Source organism: Phyllobates terribilis, unplaced genomic scaffold, assembly GCF_046119375.1.
Source record: "Phyllobates terribilis strain yellow unplaced genomic scaffold, ASM4611937v1 Scaffold_136__1_contigs__length_4911898, whole genome shotgun sequence".
NCBI classification, from domain to species: domain Eukaryota; kingdom Metazoa; phylum Chordata; class Amphibia; order Anura; family Dendrobatidae; genus Phyllobates; species Phyllobates terribilis.
Window position 1 is genome coordinate 1163360 of NW_027362896.1, and position 23575 is coordinate 1186934.

The 23575-nt window shown below is 45.1% G+C and overlaps 1 protein-coding gene across 3 annotated transcripts; it reads right to left on the minus strand.

Moving 5' to 3' along the window:
• LOC141204980 (uncharacterized) lies at positions 1-23284 on the minus strand. 3 transcript variants are annotated; one of them, XM_073664024.1, is made up of 7 exons: positions 23106-23284; positions 5912-5990; positions 5603-5782; positions 5396-5519; positions 5215-5312; positions 4926-5016; positions 1-2377 (listed from the first exon to the last, which is right to left on the minus strand). In XM_073664024.1, exons 2-7 carry the CDS (start codon positions 5987-5989, stop codon positions 1302-1304), a joined length of 1647 nt encoding a protein of 548 aa, XP_073520125.1. In that variant the 5' UTR covers position 5990; positions 23106-23284; the 3' UTR covers positions 1-1301. The 3 variants fall into 3 exon arrangements, with proteins under 3 accessions (XP_073520125.1, XP_073520124.1, XP_073520126.1); XM_073664023.1 differs by lacking the exon at positions 23106-23284 and adding an exon at positions 21384-21444; XM_073664025.1 differs by lacking the exon at positions 23106-23284 and adding an exon at positions 17794-17864.
• Positions 23285-23575: the final 291 nt, after the last annotated feature.

The window sequence follows — 23575 nt, forward strand, 5'->3', positions numbered from 1 at the left end:
CTTGGACAAATTCGTGGGCCAACCTTGATATTTATTAAAAAAAAAAATGTCTACAATTGAGGAAGTTGTTCCTTATTACCAAATATAATGATGAAACTTTTAAGGAAAACAAACTTAAAAAGGACTTGTCCCAAAGTACAATTTAATTAATAGAACTTAGAATAAAATTAAAACAATCACAAATGGGGCATGCTGGAATAATATAATGTTATGTAAGAGCAGTAAAAAGCATATGGCCCTATGGCCTAATGTAAATGTGTTTAAACAAAGGATAAAAAACCTTGAATTAATAAATAATATCGATAATAAAGTATGATGCCAACAAAACTGCCCCCCAAACACAGTATAATACCTCCACGCGCACAGTATGATGACCCTACTGTACAACCCCCAGTAAAGTATGGTGACCCATCACAGTATGAAGTCCCAACTGTGATCCCCACCACTGTGGGGATGGTGTTCTTGGGGTGATGAGCTGTGTTTTTGTTTGCACCAGACATAGCATTTACCTTGGTGGCCAAAAAGTTCAGTTTTGGTCTCATCTGACCACAGCACCTTCCTCCATACATTTGCGGAGTCTCCCACGTATCTTTTGGCAAACTCAAAACGAACCTTACAATTTTTGTAAGTAAAGGCTTTTTTTCTGCCAACTCTTCCATAAAGGCCACCTCTATGGAGTGTACGGCTTATTGTGGTCATATGGACAGATACTCCAGTTTCTGCTTGGGAACTCTGCAGCTTCTTCAGGGTTACTTTTGGTCTCTGTGCTGACTCTCTGATTAATGCCCTCCTTGCCGAGGCTGACAGTTTTGGTGGGCAGCCCTCTCTTGGCAGGTTAGTTATTATTGTTATTAATTTATATTCCATGGTGCTGTACATAAGAAGGGGTTACATACCAGATACAGACATCACGTACAGTAAACAAACCAACAATGATAGACTGATACAGAGGGAAGAGGACCCTGCCCTTGTGGGCTTACATTCTACAGGTTAGTTGTGGTACCATGTTCTTTCCATTTGATAATGGATTTGATGGTGCTCCAGGGGGATCATCAGTGATTGGGATATATATATTTTTTTATTACCCAACCCTGACTTGTACTTTTCAAAGACTTTGTCCATGACTTGTTTAGAGATCTCCATGGTCTTCATGGCGTTGTTTGGAGATCTCCTTGGTCTTGGTGTTGTTTGGTTAGTGGTGCTTCTTGTTAATGGTGTTGCAGCCTCTTTGGCCTTTCAGAAAAAGTAAAGTGTATATACTGACAGACATGTGACACTAACATTTTCCCATATTTTGGTAATTAAAATGCTTTTTCCGCTGTGTGAGTTCTTTGATGTCTAAGAAGATCTGAATTTTGGCTAAAACATTTTCCACATTCTGAACACGGAAATGGCTTCACGCCAGTGTGAACCCACTGATGTCTAACGAGATGTGATTTATTATTAAAAGATTTCCCACATTCTGAACATGAAAACGGCATTGACCCTGCATGAACATTTTGATGTTTAACAAGAGATGATTTATCAGTAAAAAGTGCCCCACATTCTAAACATGAAAATGGCTTCACGCCTGTGTGAACCCACTGATGTCTATCAAGATTTGATTTATTAGTAAAAGTTTTTCCACATTCTAAGCATGAATACGGCTTTGCTCCTGTGTGAATTCTCTGATGTTTAACAAGACCTGATTTCTGTTTAAAACACTTCCCACATTCTGAACATGAAAATGGCATTGCGCCCGTATGAACATTTTGATGTTTAGCAAGAGATGATTTATCGGTAAAAAGTGCCCCACATTCTGAACATGAATATGGCTTCACCCCTGTGTGAACCCACTGATGTCTAACAAGACTTGCTCTCTTGTTATAAAGTTTCCCACATTCTGAACATGAAAATGGCGTTGCTCCTGTGTGAATTCTCTGATGTGTAACAAGGCACCATTTTTGGTTAAAACATTTCCCACATTCTGAACATGAAAACGGCTTCTCTCCTGTGTGAATTCTCTTATGTTTAAAAAGATCCGATTTCTCTCGAAAACATTTCCCACATTCCGAACAAGAAAATGGCTTCTCCCCTGTGTGAATTTTCTCATGTTTAACAAGATATGATTTCCATTCAAAACATTTTCCACATTCCCAACAAGAAAATGGCTTCTCTCCAATATGAGCACTTTGCTTCGCGACATCTCTTCGGTGATTGTTTTTTTTCTTAACTTTCTGTGAAAACTCAGAAGATAGGACCTGTTCAAAAGGATCAGATGATAGATTTTTGCTGTGAAGGGCTATATTTGGGATTATGACGTGCTCTTCGTATGGTTCTTGTGTGATACCACGATCATCTGATATCCAATGTCCTTCTGAGCTCCAGGTCCAGTCATCTGCCAAGAATAGAAACAACTTTCTTATTTTTGAATAAAATCATCTAAAATTTATGCTGATATTTTAAAACTTTTATACTTAAAACTTTTCATACAAATTACAAGGCATGAAGCAAAAAATTACGTTTTAGGTAAAACAATAATTTGGAGCAACAACCATGCAGTAGACTTCAAAACAAGCACCAGAAGAGGATAGCCAAAAAGCCATCTGGGTTGTTTTTGTAATTAAACCAACATCTTCATAGGTCCATGTTTTGGTGTTGCCTGTCACCAGCCTTTTCTAATTAAATTCTCCGTGAAGAATCCTACAGACAAATAAAGCTGGGAATGGACACACAAAAGACCAGTGTATCATATGTTTCCCTCCATTATAATCTATTGTTGGCTTTTGAATATTATGCATTAATTATATAACACCATATTCTGCAGCGCTTTATATACACTATCATCGCTGTGCCCATTGGTGCTCACAATCTAATTTCCCTACCATGACTTGGGAGAGTAGGAAGAAACCGGAGAACCCAGAGGAAACTCACGCAAACATGGGGAGAACATACAAGCTCCTTGCAGATGTTGTCCTTGCTGCGATTTGAACCCAGGACCTCAGCGCTGCAAGGCAACAGCGCTAACCACTGAGCCACCGTGCTGCCCATATCTTGGGTGAATAAGCGGGAATAAGTTCTGAACACCACCAGTCCTGGATTTGTCTGCTGGATAACATGAGCACGGTGAAATTCATTCTGAAAGTAGTGGTCCATACTAAGAAGCTTCCAGTAATATCTCATGTTAGAGCAGTTCTAACTAACTTAAAAGTTTTTGCGATTCATTTGGCATCATAGAGGACCAAGAAAATACACAGACAGGTGATTTCCAAGTTTCTCCATTGTAATAATGAAGATCTCATTTATTTATACTCTTCATGAATATAGTGGTTTCTTATTATTATTTAATAGTCTTTGGCTTGATCTTGAGCCATGGCGAATTGATGGATGAATGATCTGTTAAGAGATTGATCTTGTGCAAGCCTAGATTGGTCCACCATAGTCTTCTCCTCCGTTATCTTGATTCTTTCAAGCCATCAGGTTGCTGGTCTTCTTCCAAGCCTTGTTCCTTCTATTCTTTCGACCATGATGTCCTTCTCCAGTGATTGCTCTCTTCGTATGTCCAAAGTAGGCAAGTCGTAGCTTTGTGATCCTTGCTTTAAGTCACATGTCTGGCTTGATTTGTTCCAAAATTGGGTTTGTTCTTCTTGCCATCCATGGTATTGATAACATTCTTCTCCAGCGCCAGATTTCAAAAGCGTTGATTCTTTTTCTGTCTGTTTTTTTATCGTCCAAGTTTTGCATCCGTATGTAACTACAGAAATAAACAGACTATGTACGAGCCGTGTCTTTGTCACCAGTGAAATGTTCCTCGATTTGAAGAACTTGTCCAGTGACTTCATTGTTGATTTGCCCATAGCTACAGTATTCTCCTATTGATTTCCGGTGTCGTCACTGCATCCTGAGTGATCATGGATCTGAGTACGTTGAAGTCCTTCACAACTTCCAGTTTGTCGCCGTCCATCTCAAATGTGTCCCGGTCGTACATGGCAGTGGTCAATATCTTGTCTTCTATATGTTGAATAGCAGTCCCATGTTCGAGCTTTCCATCTTGACACTCCGTAATAATTCTTTCATTCTATCTACACTTGTTGCTGTCAATGTTGAACTGTCTGCATATTTAAGATGGTTGATGATTTGTCCAGCAATTTTGATTCCTCCTTCTTTTTTGGCCAGTTGGTGTTTCTTACATGCTAGCAAATAACAGAATGCATAACTGCATAATAATAAGGATACCTTCTGCATCCACCCAGCATAGTCACATCCCTCAGCAAGTCTTTATTTCAATGAGTTCTGAGAATTCCCAAACCCTATGAGATTCAACAGGCCTGAAAACATTAGCCACTTCCTTACTCTAACATGCCTCATATGGCAAAAGTGATACTGCCCCAAGGCTCTTGTCTCGTGGCTTACACTAAATTCTTTTGCCTCTAACTTGCAAAAGAAAAAAATTAGAAAATTCTCGCATGAAGAAAGGTTAATATTAAGTGGTCTGTGGTGATTACTGCCAAACCGAAAGCCTGGAGCTATGACCTTATTATACGAGCCTTTCTTGGTATTTACTGGTACACTCAGGCCGATGACTGCGGTAAAATTCTACTAATTACTTGCTTGGGCTAGGATATCTTGACAACTCCATTCACTATACAGTATCTTAAAAAAAAAAAGAAAAGGAAAATAGAGTGGACTAATTTTATATTGTAATTTTATAATACTATTTACATTGTTCCTGGACCAGAAAAGTTCAGCCAATGTTTCCAATTTTTTTTCGCATTATTAGTTTTAAAGCTTATAAAAAAAAATGTATTGGCACAATAAAGTGGTATTCATTTCATATAACTCATAAATTAATTTCACAAACTCATTCCAGATATTTTCGACTCAAAGCACTTGCCAATAGAACAGTATCCATGCTGGCCTTATACAGTTTAGTGGTCACTACTCACCGGGATACTCATATGTAGGAATCTCCTCTTTACACCACTCATCACCCCTCACATATGTCTCTGTAGTATTAATATGGGTCAGATCTTCACCCTGAAACAAATATTGTAAAAGTCACAGACAGATGGAGAAGTCCCATCTATGATCAGCTCTAATCCTGCCATCTCCACCGTTCTCATTACACAAGTATAAAACATATAATACTGGTGGATAAAACAAGACCGAACACAAGACCATCACAGCCGTCTACACATCATAGGGGAGATCTCATGACACTTTCTCTCCATCTACCTGATGATCCTGAGGAACATTGGGGTCTTCTTGTTTACAGTCCTGTGGATGAAGAGGACGGGGACATCTCTCTGGTGTTGTCCTCTTACTGGATAGATCTGGAGGAAACACATACAGGGACTGAATTCATTCTTTACATACAGATAATTATAGGCCGTGTGTATTTAGTCCTGTCTATTACCTGGTGATGTGAGGGGCTGGGGAACCTCCATCATGACGTCCTTGTACAGATCTTTGTGTCCTTCTAAATACTCCCACTCCTCCATGGAGAAATAGACGGCGACATCCTGACACCTTATAGGAACCTGACACATACAATGATACCGTCATCCCCTCGATCCCTCCATAGTGTTACTGAATAATGTCCCAGCATTCCCAGCAGTGTCACCTCTCCAGTCAGCAGCTCAAGCATCTTGTAGGTGAGTTCTAGGATCTTCTGGTCATTGATGTCCTCATGTATCAGGGGGTGAGGTGGAGGCCCCGTGATTGGGCTCAGGGGTCTTCCCCACCCCTCAGACCCCGTGTCCTGACAGCGCCCACTAGAGGTCTTCTTCACTATTGTGTAATCCTGGTTATGGAGAGACACATTAATAAATCTCTCTCCAGACATTTCCAGAGTCCTCACCTCTCCAGTTCTGTCCATCTGTTATTCCCATAGATAAGAATGATGTAATGTGACGTCATCAGAATCTCTCACCTCTCCAGTAATCCGGAAGAGGATCTCTAGGGTGAGGTGTAATATCCTCTCCGCCATCTTGTCCCTCGTCCTATCCATCCTTGACAAGTCAGGAAAATTATATAGATCAATTATTAGTATCCTATATTGGAGTAATTTGAATGAAAAGATGACGAGCCAGTGTAGAAACATACAAAATACCATGTAAAATATACAACTACTAGAGTTGTGATGCCAAAATTCAACAAAAATGTGGTAGAGCACTCCATACATCTAGAGGTCATATAGAGAAACATTTGTGCTGACAGTTGGGATCACAGCAGTAATAAATTCAGATAATTTTGGAGATATTTAACAATGTACAGTGTGTTCAAAAACATGAGTTAAACACAAAATCTTTATACTAGTTGTTATTTCCAGCATTGGGAACATTGCACATGGATTTCTAATTCAAAACATGAAGGGAAATTTAGATAATTTTAACTACTTTACAGAAAAAAAATAAACATTGGGCTGCATTTGTCTTTACAAACTCAAAATATGTACTATTTTTTGAGGATTTAGCATTCCTGTGAATCATTAACCTAATATTTAGTTGTTACCCACAGTTTTTTAGAACTGCTTCACATCTATGTTGCATAGAGTAAACCAACTTCTGGCACCTGTCAACTGTTATTCCAGCCCAGGATGCTTTGACTACATCCCACAATTTTTTGGCATTTGTTGGTTTTGACTCAGAAACTGCATTTTTAAAGTCATCCCACAAGTGTTCTATCAGATTAAGGTCCGGGGATTGGGCTGGCCACTCCATAACCTCAATTTTGTGGTACTGGAACCAAGATTTTGCTCATTTACTGGTGTGTTTCGGGTCGTTGTCTTGTTGAAACACCCATTTCAAGGGCATATCAAGGCAACATGACCTATTCAAGTATTTTAATATATGTAAACTGGTCCATGATTCCTGGTATGCGGTAAATAGGTCCAGGACCATAGTAAGGGAAACATGCCCATATCATGATGCTTTCATTACCATGTTTCTCTGTCTTCAGAGTGTACTGTGGCTTGAATGCAGAGTTTGAGGGTCGTCTGACGAACCGTCTGCGGCCCTTGGACCTCCAAAAATTTTTTTTACTTTCATCAGTCCACAAAATGTTTCCCATTTCTCTTTAGGCCAGAGCATGTGCTCTTTTGCAAATTGTATCCACTTCAGTACGTCTTTTTTTTTTTTGTTAAACAGTGGGACTTTGTGGGGACTCCTTGCTAAGAGATTAACATCACACAGGCGTCTTCTAACTGTCGCAGTACTCACAGGTGACTTGAGACTGTCTTTGATCATCCTGGAGCTGATCATTGGCTGAGCCTTTGCCATTCTGCTATTCTTCCATCCATTCGAATTGTAGTCTTCCGTTTTCTTCCACGTCTCTCTAGTTTTGCTTTCCATTTTAAAGCATTGAACATCATTTTAGCTGAATAGCCGATCATTGTCTGCACTTCTTTATAAGTTTTACCCTCTCCAGTCAACTTTTTAATCAAAGTACGCTCTTCTAAGTTCAAAGCAAGTTCTTCTGAACAATGTCTCGAATGACCCATATTTCTCAGGCTTTCAAGGAGAAATGCATGTACAACTTGTGCTGGCTTCACCCTTAAATAAGGGCCACCTGATTCACACCTGTTTCTTCACAGAATGATTGACCACACTAATTGAACTCCACACTGCTATTATAATGAACACACCCACTTTCAATTAATTATTCAAACACAGACTCAAAAACCTGCAGATCATGCATGCTGAGTCTATTGGTTTTCTTAGAATTTACTGCACCAACTGGTAAATTGTTTGACATGTGGTAATATAATTTATACCAAAAACAGTGATTTATCTGATTAGTGATATTTGACTGCTACTATTTCGAATACTACTGTAAAGACCTCTACGCTCAGCGCAATAGTCGTTCTACAGCCAATAAAATATGAGAAGCGTTCATTTGTATACATCTCATCTCTCCACAATAAGTTCTGGAAAAAGTTTTTTTTATTTCCACCTTCTACAATATTTCAATGTGTTATTTTTCTTATCAGATATTGTAATTTATGGGTTCGGCTTGTCACCATGGTGAGATTTATATATACTATCAAGCAACTTATAACCAATGAGTTTTTTTCAATACGTGTGTTTTGGGGGCCACTGATGAGTTTTGTACTGCAAAAAAAATAATAAAGGAAAACCTGGCATGTTTGTACCCAGCAGGGTGGCATGTATGCTTGAGTTTTTAATGTCTGGGGAGACAAGAAATGATAATTAATTTACGCTAATTTGATTTTCCAGAACCCATGACAGCACAAAAAGTCTATAGCTAAATAAAAAGGCAACACCTATTTCCTACTTCATTTGTTTGCAGAGTAGTTCTGGAAGAGCCAGCCAGAGATAATACTCCAAAATAGATATTGTGACATTGAGTCACTTCTCACGAACAAGCCGAGTCGGGATAGTCAAGGAGTCCGAGGTCAAAAGCCAGGAGGGTAAGTCATAAACAGAAGGAAGAGACAAAGGCGTAGTCAGGTAATGGTCCGATGTCAAAATACCAGGAGGATCAGAGCAAAAGTATGGTCAGAATGAGGTCCAAGGTCAGGCAACAAAAGATCAACAAAAAGAACACAAGGCACTGTGGTGCAGCGGCATTGCTATAATGATTTAGTATGTCGGTTTATGCTATTTTCTTCCCCCTCAGGTGACTGGTCACATGACTGTGACATCAGCAAGGTCCTGTCTGTGTGTGTGTGTACTACAGGATATATATAAACCCTGGGTGATTTGTGACAGGTGTGTTCCTGTGTTGGGAGTTCCTGGGTGTTGGGAGTTCCTGTGTTAGGTGCTCCCGTGTGGACACCGTGTGAGAGGCATGAGGCTGTTCCCTGTGTGTGGGGGGAACACCGCTAGTGTGAGGCCTGGGGAAGCCTGGTGGACTCCTGGAGGGTGAAGCCTGGATCGCTGAGAGTGTGAACGTGATGCCAGTAAGCCTTGGAGTGCCAGAGGCTGGAATGTAAACGTCCTGGAGGACAGAGCCTGGATCTGTGTGTGAGAGATGCCAGTGGTCTTGGACGGGATAAGGTCAGGAGACCACGTGTGGTAAGCCTTAAAGCCACAGTGGTGGAAAACCTAATGGACTGAGACAGCTAAACCCGGCAAAGGTAATACACTACGTTATATGGACATTGCTATATGATTACCTTGCTGAAGGCTGTACCTGGAGCAAGTGGGCCTGTGTGCCACTTGGCTCATGAATATTGTATATATGTGTGTCGGCGTGCCACTGAGTTGGACCCGGTCATATGCAGTTTATGAAGTAATAAACTGCAGCATTGTGAAAAACGGAAAGATATTGCACGTGTGCATTGATTGACGCAGCGAAGCAAGTATCCCCCAGGATGATGACTAGTGCTGCCTTACATGTGGTTCGAGGATGCGGGCAACCGCAGTCCGGTTGCTAGGGGCAACTGCAGTCCGGTTGCTGGGGGCAACTGCAGTCCGGTTGCTGGGGGCAACTGCAGTCTGGTTGCTGGGGGCAACTGCAGTCTGGTTGCTGGGGGCAACTGCAGTCTGGTTGCTGGGGGCAACTGCAGTCTGGTTGCTGGGGGCAACTGCAGCCCGGTTGCTAGCGGCAACGGCACAGGTCGACGAGTGTGGTAAAGCATCTGGCTGCAACTCGGCGGGGTTGCGAAGATTGTCGTCGCACTCAAACCTGGTTTGCTGTGGCTCGGCGGGGCTCACGAAGTTTAAAGCATCTGGCTGCAACTCGGCGCGGTTGCGAAGGGCGGGGCCACGAAAATTTTTCGGGGAGAGCGGTGTAAAGTGTCTAGTGTGTACCGCGATGGCCATGAATGGTGCAGTATCTCCAGACGGAACGGAGAAGGGGTTAGATGACCGAGTGAAATCGCTCTTCGGCATAGTGGAGTGTCCTGAAGAAATGCAGGAGCTGATAAAGATGGCTGTGAAAGGAGCAGCAAATGAGTCTGAAGCTGTTGAGCGATTGAAATGCCTGGTGGAGTCGCAGCAGCAGGCATTTGAGAAACAGTGACAGGACTCACATCAGGTATTTGAGAAACTTTTACAGGACATGGTGCAGGAACCGCAGGAGCTGTGGGCACCGTATAGAATGGCGGCAGTGGACCATTCTATGAACTCTCCGGGGGCGCCAGTGTTGTCCCAGAGTGCCCGGGGAGGTGGTAAGAGATGTTGTGAACTGAGTCCTAAGACTGTCGCTGATGTTTTTTGTAAAAATTCCCTTACAGGTGTGGTTGTTAAAAAGGGGACGGAGTCTAAAAAAGGGGGGGATTTTCACAAGAGTGTGGAGTGTAGAAAACTGGAAATTGTTACTGGTTGCGGGTTGGGACCTCCCAAGAATGACAATGTGACCGTTGATAACGGGGTAGCTCCAGTGGAAGGGGGTGACGTCAAAGTGGGAGGTGACCTGTTAGTCCACAACACCATAGGGAATGACACAGACCCCATAGCTGACGGTGATACTACGGAAGTAGAAAGAGAGGTCAGTCAGGAGGGGATAGATGAGGTGAGAAAGTCAACCTCGTGTCGACGGCGCAAGGGCCATAAAAAGGTTGCTCAGGTAGTCTTAGCTGAAAATGAAAATAAAGGAGATGTAATGGTGTGTGCCATTGTTTCAAGGGTGGATCCTCTTTTAGAAGAAGAGGAGGTGACGTTGCCAGTAGCAACCTCCGATACAGAAGAGGAGGTGACGTTGCCAGTAGCAACCTCCGATACAGAAGAGGAGGTGAACGAGGAAGTTAATCAATGGAAGGAAATGTTCCTGGAAATTAAGGAGGACCGCCGCAAACTCAAGGAGGAGGTTTTGCAGATGAAACTTGAGAAGAAGGCGCAGCAGGATGGAGTTTCTGAACGTGATCAGGAACTAGAACAACTGCGCGAACAGTTCAACCAGGAGCTGTGTGACTCCAAAAAGGGGTATGGAGAACTCATGAGGGAGCTGCAGCAATTCCAGGACCAAGTAAAGCCTCTAATGCAGGAGAAGGAGCGGCTGGAGGACTCTCTGTACCAGCGAGACCGGGAGCTATCCACCCTGAAAGAGGCAGAAAAGAGGCATGAAAAGTTCAGTGAGGAACTGCAACAACTGAAGAGAGAGTATAAGGATCTCCTCAAGGTTAAAGTAAAACTAGAGGAGGATAAGGCGGATGCAGAGCACGGGCGCCAAGTGGTTGAGACCACCCTGCAGGACACCCGTGCTGAAAATGGTGATCTCCGTGGAAAGACCCTAGGTCTGGAAGCTCAGGTGAAGGAGCTACAGGTGTCCTGTGATAATCTCCAGAGGGCAGAGACGTGCCTTAAGGAAAGGCTCAGCAAGATGGAAGCGGAGCGGAAAAAAAAAAGATGGAGGAGTCCATCGGAGAAGCCACAGACCAGAGCCAGGAGTTGGTCGCTGGTGATGGGAGGTATGAAGCAGATACCTCTTTGAGTGATGTGAGCTCGGATGATTCGGTGGATGTAGGAGCCGAGATCAAGGAGCTCAAGGAGTTGCTACGAGCCCAGTGGACGCAAGAGAAGCTTGAGAGACTGGCTGTTGAGAGCCGAGTGAGCGCCTTGGAGACAGAGAGGTCTGAGGGAACTCTACTGATGAAGGAGCAGTTGAAGCAGGAAGAGCTTCAGAGATGGGCTGCTGAGAGGCGAGTAGCTGAGCTAGAAGAAGAAGTTTTAGAGCTCAAAGGTTGCCTAGCAAAGTGTCACGCAGTGAAAGAGGCCTCCTTGGAGAAGGGAAAGGGCAAACAAGTTGCACTCGCTCCCTTATGCCATGAGAAGGTGGACCTGAGGAGAGCTAAGAGTATGGTAAAAGAAGATAAAAGGGAAATGGAAGTGGTCAGGAAGAAAATTTGTGAAGTTGTGGCTGTGAGTCAGCTCAGGGGAAGCATACAGGGTGAAGAAGCTGGAAGTCAGCTGTCCCTGAAACCTGAGCTGGTTGATCGTCTGGAAACCACTGGTGAGACCGAAACGTCTCGGTACAAGTGCCTCGTAGATGTACCCGAGGATTTGAGGGAAGAATGCACCAGTGAGTCCATGCATGCAGAGTTTAAGAAGGCCGTGGGAGCCTGTAAGGTGTACTTGACCTCAGAGGCTAAACAGCTGGTGGTCCTGTCCACTACTGAAGTCACAGTGAAGAGGTTGGCAATCCTAAGTGAAATACATTGGCAATGTATTCGCACGAAGCGGTTTCTCCGGTTGAAGACGGAGCAAGCCGCTAGACAACTGGAGCTGATGAGGAAGGCTCACAGTCTGCGTAAAGAGGTCATCCGGGTGTCTCATGTTCTGGTGAGAGAGCTCATTGGGAGAAATGGCCGAGCCATGCAGATGATGGTGAAGAAGTCTGGTGTGGTGAAAGTAAGCAGTCCACGTGATCGTCAGGACTGGATACCGGATGAAGACGGCATGGTATCGTTCTACGCTGTAGGAAAGGAAGAAAGTCTTGCAGATATGAGCATGCTGGTGGAGTACCGAGTGACCTACCTGCGAGAGGTGGAAAAGTTGAATCTCGCTAGACTGCGAGTGGGTAGACAGCATCATCTGAGCAGCAGAAGATGGCAGCCGTCTAGAAAGTGTGAGACCAGACGGAGAAAGGGCCCCCTAAATATCAGATCAGCTGAAGTTAGGGACCTTTCAAGATGTCCTGAGAGTAGTGGGTGTGGGTTTAGAGGTAGTGAGACCTCCAGTGACTCAGGTTTGGGTGACCCATACAAATGACCCAATGGAGTGCGGGACAGTACGGAGTCGAACCGGACCTTAGATACCAGGGCATGTGAGTCGCACTGCTGTATTGACCGCTGGGAGCGGGGGAGACCTGACAGGGTTTCGACTGACCGCTGGGAGCGGGGGAGGTCTGACAAGGTTATGACTGACTGCTGGGAGCGGGGGGAGGGCGGACAAGTTTACGACCCGGAAATGTGACTTGACGAAGTCAGTGACAATGGCAGATAGTAGGTCCCTGAGGAATGGGCTGATGTCATTGACTAATGTTCCAGGGGCTGAGCAGCGCAATTGTCAAGTGCATGGTCTCTGTGTGAACTGTGGGTTGTAAACGGTTTGTGTTTGCTGTGTGTTCAACCCCACAGGTTCGAGTATCCCCCAGGATGATGACTAGCGCCGCCTTACAGCACATAGAGTCAATCCTCACACAAGCTGAATGTACGTCTGGGACTAACAGCCCAGTTAAGTAGCCTGGCAATCACCTGGGACAATGAACAGCCAGCACCTCCCAGTCTCAGATTGGCGGCCGAGCTCTCAATCAAAACACCAACAGCTCAGTACACCCCTGCACCAGACTGGACACTGAGCCTTCAATCAAATTACCGACAGCTTCAGCACGCCCCTGTACCAGACCGGACGGCTGACCGGCCAGTAACCGCATCCCGGACACACTGAGGGGTGGAATCGTAACAGATATCATAATCATTGTAAATATTTCAGCTATCCTTGAAATATAAGGAAGGGCAAAAACCCTAAACCAACTATAAGTAAAAAGGAGGGAATTGGGTTTCGGAAAATCAAGTTACAGGTAAGTAGTTATCCTTTTACTCTTCACCCCATCATCAATGAGAGATTTCAGAGAAACAAACATTACCCTATTATGGATCAACCATCATTTGTGCTCAGGGGTGGATTAAGAATAGCAAGGGCACTGTGCAGTTTAGAGAGCGTGGGCCTCCAGTACCTAATGTATCACATGATACCCTTGATAGGTCACGTGATTAACACAAAAATGCTCTGGTGCACACCTGCAGGTGCAAAAGGACAGAGACAATGTTTTCTCTTATGTACAGCAGTATACAGAATACAGGATGCTATGTAATAATAAATGGCACTATATATAACAAGAGGATGCTATATAATACGGGACAAGAGTGTACTTGTTTTGCTATTTTATAAGTTCACAGTTAGTAGTAAAGACTGAAATGGTGCTTGTTTTACCGTAATATAACTCCTACTAGTAGAAAAGACTGAAATTGTACTGGTTTTACCTACTCCTACTCGGAGCACAGACAAACTGAACTGGTTTACCAAAGTATAAGCAAAATTTGTCCATCGTATAACCAGGGCCGTGGAGTCGGAGTCGTAAAGTCAGTGTCCATTTTGTGACGCTAGTCACTAACTCACGGAGCGACCGTAAGGAAGATAGTCAGACGTTCCAGGGCCAATACCAAGAGAGCACGTAGATACCAAGGGAAAAGACAGAGGCGTAAGTCAGGTCACAGTCCAGGGTCAATACCAAGAGAAAGAGGAACAAAGCCAAAGGACAAGATAGTCAGAACACAGTCCAGAGGGTCAGGCAGCAGAAGATCAGAACACAGAACACTTGGGCACAGAGAACAAACCTCACTCCAGCTGAATGTATGTTTGGCAGAGGTCTGGGAGAAACAGCTCAGCAAAGTAGCCTGGCAATCACCTGGAACAATGAACACCTGGAAATAGCCAGTGCCTCCCAATCAAGACACTGACAGCTTCAGCACGTCCCTGTACCAGATTGGATGGTCGAGCTGTTAATCACAGTACTGACAGCTCCAGCACGCCCCCACACCAGACTGGACGGCTGAGCTGTCAGTAACTGCATCCCAGACACCTTGAGGGGAGGAACCGTGACACATTTTGGTGGAGTCGGTATAAAATGGACCGACTCAGACTCCTAAAATATATAATAAATTGGGTACAATAGTTCAGTGCTGGGTGGGACTGGCCATTCCCATATCTCCATTCCGGGATTTTTTTTTTTCCCTAATGTAGAATTTTTATTGAAAAATGTTAACATACAGAGAGAAAAAAACATATTACAGATTAATAAACATCGCAGAGGTCGCAGATACACTGAGTGACCTAGCCAGGTCATAACTATACAGTACAAATGTATAAAAGTCCTCCAAAGATATTTTAGGGTCTAATAATCATGAGAACACAGTAGTACTGAGAAGAGAGTCATAGGGAATCGGGATTCACCGTCTGTATCGGGAACATATAAGCAGATCAGAGTAAGAAAATGTAAAGGGGGATAGGTGAGAAAGCAGGCAAAAGACAATAGTGGAGGGGGCCAAGAGCGGACATCATACTCAGTAGTGATTAAGAGAGAGGAGAGGTACTAGCATTTTAGTTGAAGAATATATTATCTTCCAATGGACCTATAAAAAGGAGAAGCTAGGAAAGCATCCCAATGAAACCACTTGGTGGCTATTTTACTCCTCTCTTCCTGGGAATGAGTGATTAGTAATTCCATGAGTTGGGTTCCTGCAATTTCTATGAACCATTCCTCGAGGGATAGAACTTCAGTGGATTTCCAGTGACTGGGGATGATTGTTTTACCTGCCTGGAGCAGGGGTCTCAAAAGCGATTTTTTAAAAGGTAATTCCTGACATGGAGAACATAAATAGTAGTATAGCTTCGGTTTTGTTTTTTTAGGAATTGTTATAACCAGTAACTTTCCAAATTATCCTGAGGACGCCCTTCCAAACTCTCCGAAAGACCACCATATATGGACTAAAGTGCCCTCACATGCCCCATAAAGCCAACATACATTAGAAGTGTTTGGACACCACCTGTCTAGAACAGAGGGACTCAATACCACCTGGAGATAATCTTGGGCTTTGGTTGCAATGAGCGATTTATGGGAGAGATGGAAACATCTATTCCATTGATCGTTTGAGAATTTTAGTTGCAACTCCGACTGCCAGACTCTTCAGAAGTGGGGGAGAGATTCCAGGTAATTGAAAGCAGTTTATTTAGGATTGAAATTGTGTGTTGCATGTTCGTTAAAGAAATACATAGCTTTTCAAATCTTGATGGGGTCTCGCTGAGTCTGAACTGTTTACTATGGAGCGGTAAAAGTGCTGTAATTGAATATATTCAAAATTTTGGCGCACTGTGGGGAGTCCGCCTCGTATAATGGATGTGAGGGCTAGAAGGAGGCCCTGTGGGGCAACCTGGTAAAAGCATAGTGTTTTTTTTTTAGTTATTTAAAAATGAGCTAGCGGAAGCACCTGGTGAAAATCTGGGATTATCTGTGATGAAGGATAGAGTGCCATAAGGGTCAATCAAAGGACCCTGGAGGTGAGACAGTTTTGAGAGTATGACTCAAGCTAAATGATAATGAGACATCCTTATGAAGGGGAACATGATGCCAGATCCATGGTAGAGAGGGAATGGAGAGGGGACAGGTGTCTTGGGCAATGATAACCCAACACTTAGAGGGCGGTCCATGAACCAGATCAAGGATTCAGGAATGAGCAGCCTCTTGAAAGTATCTACGACAATCAGGTAATCCCACGCCACCAGCGTCCTTGGTTCTGGTTAGTGTACTGAATCTGATCCTAGGACGGCTCGAGGACCACAAGAAGTAATTGAGAATGTGTTGGACTTTATTCCAGAAAGGAGAGGGAATATGTATTGGGATCTGGAGAAGATATAGCAACCTTGGAGGGATTGTCATTTTTATGATGTTGATTCCCTCTCCAGTCTGGACAAAAATGACTGAAAATTCAGAATGAATAACCTGGAAAGATCTGAAGAAATATGAAATAATTGATTGAGTTGTCAGGCCATCTAAAGAGGAAATTATGTTTGAATCTTCTGTGAGAGCAACGATATGTTGAGGGCTTCGGATTTGTCCACATTTACTTTAAAGTTTGACCACTTCCTAAGCCTGTACAACTCCGCCACCAGGAAAGGGATAGATATGTGTGGATTAGAAAAATATTCCAAAAGGTGATCTGCAAATGCCTTTGATAACAACCCTTGGATGTCAGGGTTATTTCGAACAGAGCTCATTAGACTCTCGATAACCAACACATACAGTAGAAGCAATACAGGATAACCTTGGATTGAGAACTGGTCGGAAAAAGAATAATTAATTTTGAGTCTTGTGGATTGGGACTGACAAAGAGCTAATATTTTGGATTTTAGGGTTGGGCCTACTCCAATGAAGTCCAGCGTTTGGTCAATTCCACTCCAGGATTTTGAAGGGCCTATTTAAGGCAGCTGAGCTGCATCAGAAGTTGTCTATGGGTGGAGGTGGAAACACCAGCTTGTATGTTGACCAGTATCTGCCAGAGGCTGTGAGAGCAGGACTGTTATCCAAACGGGTAAACCCATCCTGTTGGGTGAAGTGTTTATTTTTACTTTTTATGCCAAGAAAAGGCTGTTTTATTTTGTCCAGAGTTTATGACAGTAATAAACTTCAGCTGTTTGGACCCGACCGCATTGCTTTTGTATACCTGAAGCGCTGCCTGGAAGAGAGTGTATCCCAACACTTGGTAATTGAGTGATTCCATAATTTTTTCCCTCTGCTTGGTCTGAAAAAAATTACCCTTACTGAGTACCACATTTTTATTCTTGATTTCTTTTAGTGTTTCTTAAAGCCCTAAAGCCCTAAAGTTGCCATTTGAAATGACTTTAGTTTTGTGCCATGTCTCTGATCTGCTTTTTTTCAACAACATTAAACAACTGAATGAACATCCTCCGAGCCCGGTGATTCCATAATTTTTGCCAGGGGTTGTACAATGTCTCCCAGAGTCAATAAAAAAATTATCAGAGATGTCCGATTACATATTCAGGGGTAATCTATACTGTTTACAACTTATGGTAACGTAGATCTCATTTAGAAGCTCCAAAATCACACCATCATAGAGTATAGCAAACAATCCAAACATATGGCCAGCTGGTTCCAGCTGAGTGACCACTATCCATAGTAGAAGAAACTGGGTTAGTGACTTTATGTACAACAGTACCCTTAGTATACTCACTACTCTAGGATGTAACACATAGAGATAGTCCTATGATGCAAATCTTTATGGGATGATACAACTCAAATTGCCCTAATCCAAGGAAATTAAAACACTATTACCTCAATGATTTCAAGTACCCTTCATGGAAAATTCTTGCCTGGGAATGAGAGGTTTTAATTTATTCTTTGGTTTCTCCACTCCCTAAAATTAGTGCAGATCAGCCTGTTCTGAGACTCCAAACTACGACCGTAACCTGGGTTTTAACCGGTTTTTCCAGATTATGTGCCAGTTTGCTTATCTGAACTAAGAGCTATTGCCAAAATGTATCACATTATTCTATTCCCTTTCACAGCAAAATATTTCATGGATGGGGATAGGAAACAAATTAATCCATATGAAGTGGTAGTGGCTGGATCCCTCCTCTGTAGCGGATTGTACCATAGCAGACTACTGCTATCCTTCAGAATACAGGGACAAACACTATTGTCCCAAAAAGAAGCTTGAAGCCACGCCATGAGGCTACGGGACAATCCATGCCATGAGGCATGAGGCAGCGGGCCAAGCCATGCCATGAGGTAAGAAATGACAAGCCAAGCCATGTCAAAAAGCATGAGACAATGGCGCGATGCCACGCCAAGAGGCACAAAGCAGAAGGCTGTCATGCCAAGAGGCATGAAATGGAGGGTCAAGACACACGAAGAGGCATGAAACAGAAGGCCAAGTCATTGCAAGAGGCATGAAATGGAGGGCCAAGCTATGCCAAGAGGCAAAAAGTGGAGGACCAAGCAATGCCAAGAGGCACAAAGCAGAGGGCCAAGATATGCCAAAAGGCAGAAAGCGGAGGGCCAAGCTATGCCAAGAGGCACAAAGCAGAGGGCCAAGGTATGCCAAAAGGCAGAAAGCAGAGGGCCAAGCTATGCCAAGAGGCACAAAGCAGAAGGCCGTCATGCCAAGAGGCATGAAATGGAGGGTCAAGATAGTCTAAGAGGCATGAAACAGAAGGCCAAGTCATTGCAAGAAGCATGAAATGGAGGGCAAAGCTATGCCAAAAGGCAGAAAGCGGAGGGCCAAGCAATGCCAAGAGGCACAATAGCAGAGGGCCAAGATATGCCAAAAGGCAGAAAGCGGAGGGCCAAGCTATGCCAAGAGGCACAAAGCAGAAGGCCAAGATATGCCAAAAGGCACAAAGCGGAGGGCCAAGCTTTGCCAAGAGGCACAAATCAGAGGACCAAGGTATGCCAAAAGGCAGAAAGCAAAGGGCCAAGTTATGCCAAGAGGCACAAAGCAGAAGGCTGTCATGCCAAGAGGCATGAAATGTAGGGTCAAGATAGTCAAAGAGGCATGAAACAGAAGGCCAAGTCATTGCAAGAGGCATGAAATGGAGGGCAAAGCAATTTGCCAAAAGGCAGAAAGCGGAGGGCCAAGCAATGCCAAGAGGCACATAGCAGAGGGCCAAGATATGCCAAAAGGCAGAAAGCGGAGGGCCAAGCTATGCCAAGAGGCACAAAGCAGAAGGCCAAGATATGCCAAAAGGCAGAAAGCGGAGGGCCAAGCTATGCCAAGAGGCACAAAGCAAAGGGCCAAGGTATGTCAAAAGGCAGAAAGCGGAGGGCCAAGCTATGCCAAGAGGCACAAAGCAGAAGGCCAAGATATGCCAAAAGGCAGAAAGCGGAGGGCCAAGCTATGCCAAGAGGCACAAAGCAAAGGGCCAAGGTATGCCAAAAGGCAGAAAGCAGAGGGCCAAGCTATGCCAAGAGGCACAAAGCAGAAGGCTGTCATGCCAAGAGGCATGAAATGGAGGGTCAAGATAGTCTAAGAGGCATGAAACAGAAGGCCAAGTCATTGCAAAAGGCATGAAATGGAGGGCAAAGCTATGCCAAAAGGCAGAAAGCGGAGGGCCAAGCAATGCCAAGAGGCACATAGCAGAGGGCCAAGATATGCAAAAAGGCAGAAAGCGGAGGGCCAAGCTATGCCAAGAGGCACAAAGCAGAAGGCCAAGATATGCCAAAAGTGAATATGAATAGCGGTACCAGAGCGCCAATAACAGGGCAAAAATATTAAAAGGACTGATTTATTAATATACACACAACGCGTTTCGGTGTACACAGCCACCTTCATCAGGTGTGACAAGCAGCAAACAATTGATCCTTATATACATTTGACTAGGTATACAATTACTTAAAAGGGGCGGGGCCAGATACAGAGTAATACCTCTATATTAACCCCTTGAGTACATGCGTTTTTCAAGTGTTTACGCTGCGGAAATTCCGCAGCATATACGCTTGAAAAATGCTACGTGGGCACACAGCCTAACAATTGCAATACTGAGTCACCCATTGCGCCTTGTTCTCTCCTCTCTTTACAAGATATGCCAAAAGGCAGAAACCGGAGGGCCAAGCTATGCCAAGAGGCACAAAGCGAAAGGCCAGTCAATGCCAGGAAGTAAAAGTGGTGGGCCAAGCCACACTAAGAGGCAGCAAGCCAAACCATGAAGCAGCAAAACTGAAGGAGGAGGGCTGCTCCCAGTGGAGAGTTACGTCCCAGAGACCATCCTCATTGACAAATTCACTGAAGTCATGGATAGAGGCAGATCAGTCTATCAAAGTGTTCCATCTTCATGACTTTCTCAAGTCACAAATAGTGTTGAGCGAATTTGTTCGGCATTTCAAATTCGGGTTCGTGGTTCGTGCCAAAAAATCAGCTCCGTCCATGAACATCCCTGATTTTCCACGCAACCCCGAACACGAACCCAAATTTGAAATGCCGAACAAATTCGCTCAACACTAGTCACAAACTCCAAGCTCTGTTGTACAAAGACATGAAATCACCGAAGGAAGACGCGGGTGTTGCCTTTTTATTTTTATATTTTATTTTGTCCAGCCTGTGGATTGTCATTGGCGCAGGGAAACTGGTATCAAGTGCTACGCAAATCTGCATTATGAGGACTAAAAGAAGTTTGGTCTGAATTGCATCCCATAGATTACAGCAAAAAAAAAAAAAAAGGACAAAAATAACCATGGTAGTGGGGAGCGGCACTATAACTGTGGGGGAACAAAATTGAGAACGATTACTGTCCAGGGCAGTGAGTGTGTGGGGGGAGGGGCGGATTATATCATCAAAAATTATAGGGAATTAAAAACGCCTCCGAAAATGGCGAAACAGACTAAAATGTCATTTACAAAATTCTGAATAATTAAAAAAAAATACAACATTTAATAATTTTGGTATCACCGTCATCATAGTGACTTATATCTAGGTCATCGATACCAAATAATGACGGCTGCAAGAAAACAAAACAACGGCAGAATTTAGTTCTTTTTCCCCCAATTTATCGCGCTTGGATCTTTTTTTTCACATTTTTCGGTACATTATACAGTAAAGTAAACGGAGCGAATCAAAATTACGACTCGGCTCAGAGATCACGGTCTCGTACGGCGGCAGGCGAAAAATAAAAAAGCTACGGCTCTAAAGAGCAAAATTGGTAAATCGCCCGACGCCAAGGGGTTAAATATTCCTAAAAAAACGGATGAAAAACATCATTACACAGAGGAGAAGGCGGCAAATGTGAACAGGTGTGAAGGAAGACTAAGGGGAGAGTGAGGCCCGATGGGGACGGTGATAATAATGTGTGTACAGCGCAGCGGAGTACGGAGGCGACATAGAAGGAAGAGGAAGAAATAATAGAGAATAACGGGGGATCTCCACATACCTCCACCTGCAGAGCCGCCACCACATATATGGCTGCTCTGTGCCCACAGGACCTGTGATGAGGTCACAGGAGGGGAGGAGTCAGGGGTCACATGATCAGGGGCCTCAGTGGATGCAGGACTCTGCTGTGCTGGTTGTCATGGTGCTGGATGAGCTGAAGTTTATGTGTGGGGTCAGGAGGGGTTTACAGTGTGGATGTAGCAGAGCCGCGTGTGTACGAGGTGTACGGAGCAGAGCCGTGTGTGTACGAGGTGTACGGAGCGGAGCCGTGTGTGTACGAGGTGTACGGAGCAGAGCCGCGTGTGTACGAGGTGTACGGAGCGGAGCCGCGCGTGTACGAGGTGTACGGAGCGGAGCCGCGCGTGTACGAGGTGTACGGAGCGGAGCCGCGCGTGTACGAGGTGTACGGAGCGGAGCCGCGCGTGTACGAGGTGTACGGAGCAGAGCCGCGCGTGTACGAGGTGTACGGAGCGGAGCCGCGCGTGTACGAGGTGTACGGAGCGGAGCCGCGCGTGTACGAGGTGTACGGAGCGGAGCCGCGCGTGTACGAGGTGTACGGAGCGGAGCCGCGCGTGTACGAGGTGTACGGAGCAGAGCCGCGCGTGTACGAGGTGTACGGAGCGGAGCCGCGCGTGTACGAGGTGTACGGAGCAGAGCCGCGTGTGTACGAGGTGTACGGAGCAGAGCCGCGTGTACGAGGCGTACGGAGCGGAGCCGCGCGTGTACGAGGCGTACGGAGCGGAGCCGCGCGTGTACGAGGCGTACGGAGCGGAGCCGCGCGTGTACGAGGCGTACGGAGCAGAGCCGCGTGTGTACGAGGTGTACGGAGCAGAGCCGCGTGTGTACGAGGTGTACGGAGCAGAGCCGCGCGTGTACGAGGTGTACGGAGCGGAGCCGCGCGTGTACGAGGTGTACGGATGGGAGCCACGTGTGTACGAGGTGTACGGAGCGGAGCCACGTGTGTACGAGGTGTATGGAGCAGAGCCGCGTGTACGAGGTGTACGGAGCGGAGCCGCGCATGTACGAGGCGTACGGAGCGGAGCCGCACGTGTACGAGGTGTACGGAGGGGAGTAAAATAGAAGCTGCCTGAATATGAGGACCTTGTCTGATCTCTATGTCCTTGTGTACAGAGCTATGGAGATAGCACTATTCTCTGTATAATAGATGTGATGTCGCTGGAGCCCTAATATTCCTGTACAGGGGTCTCTGTAGAGATAATCTTACCCCAGCATTATGGAATGGGAGAAGGGAAAAAGGGATTGGGGACATTTGATTGTAATTTCCTTTAAAAAATATATAAGGGGGGCGTGGCCTGGGCTCTGGCATGGCTGGATGTGTTTGATCATTGCTCCTGCTCCCAGGTCACGAAAAACGCTAAAAAAAACAGCTTTTTTATTATTTTAAGAAGCTGTAACCCCTAGTGACCTCTCTGTGGAGACACCGGATCATTTTCACCTCGGTGCCGGCTGGGAAGAGCGAGAAGGACTTTGAGGAGAGTTTGGTGCGGCGCGGCTGGAGCGGCTGTGGGGCTCCCCGCTTGGCCTGTAGCACCTGTGCTGCTCCGGGTGAGCCGCCGGCACCCCTGTGAGACGTGCAGCTCCGGGAGACCCTGGGAGATTGTACCGGTCGGTCCACCAGCAATCAAGGAGAACCGGCGCGGAGGGCGGCTGCAGGGCCCGAGCTTCCTGGTAAGCGCAGGACAAGAAGGCGGTGACGACATACCTGGCGCCGCTCCTTGAGCGGCGCGGGAGTCATCGGCTGGTGCCCGGGGTTCCGTGCCCGGACGGACAGAGGGGGATCAGTGGGTGAGGCCCGGTGGTGATTGTCTCTGCTTGCCCTGGCGCCATCTTCCTCTGTATAGCTCCGCCCACGAAGCCCAGGGAGCGGGAGAGGCGCCAATACACTGGTGCTTCGGCTCCTGTTGCTGCTCTCTTCAGCTGAGGGCTCGGTTAACCCCCAAGTGTCTGGAGAGAAACTTGCTAAGACTTTGGCACTATCTCATAATCATCTGAACCCTAGGAACATTTGAATTGATTATTCTTTATTCCCCTAACTACAATTTGGGAAGCAATTCACAGTGTCTGAGGCAATAATAAGCTGACCACATGCTGGGCATTAACAATTTGTGGAGTGAGAGCTCCATCTGCTGGTAAAACTTGGTACTACATTTCTACAATGCTTGGTTCATAAAT

Coding starts and splice junctions, on each gene's coding strand:
- LOC141204980 (XM_073664023.1), bottom strand. CDS start 21,409: ATGTGGTGGCGGCTCTGCAGGTGGAG. Junction 5,991..21,383: donor TGGCGGCTCTGCAGGTGGAG/GTATGTGGAGAT, acceptor TGACTTGTCAAG/GATGGATAGGACGAGGGACA. Junction 5,017..5,214: donor ATGTTCCTCAGGATCATCAG/GTAGATGGAGAG, acceptor TATTTGTTTCAG/GGTGAAGATCTGACCCATAT.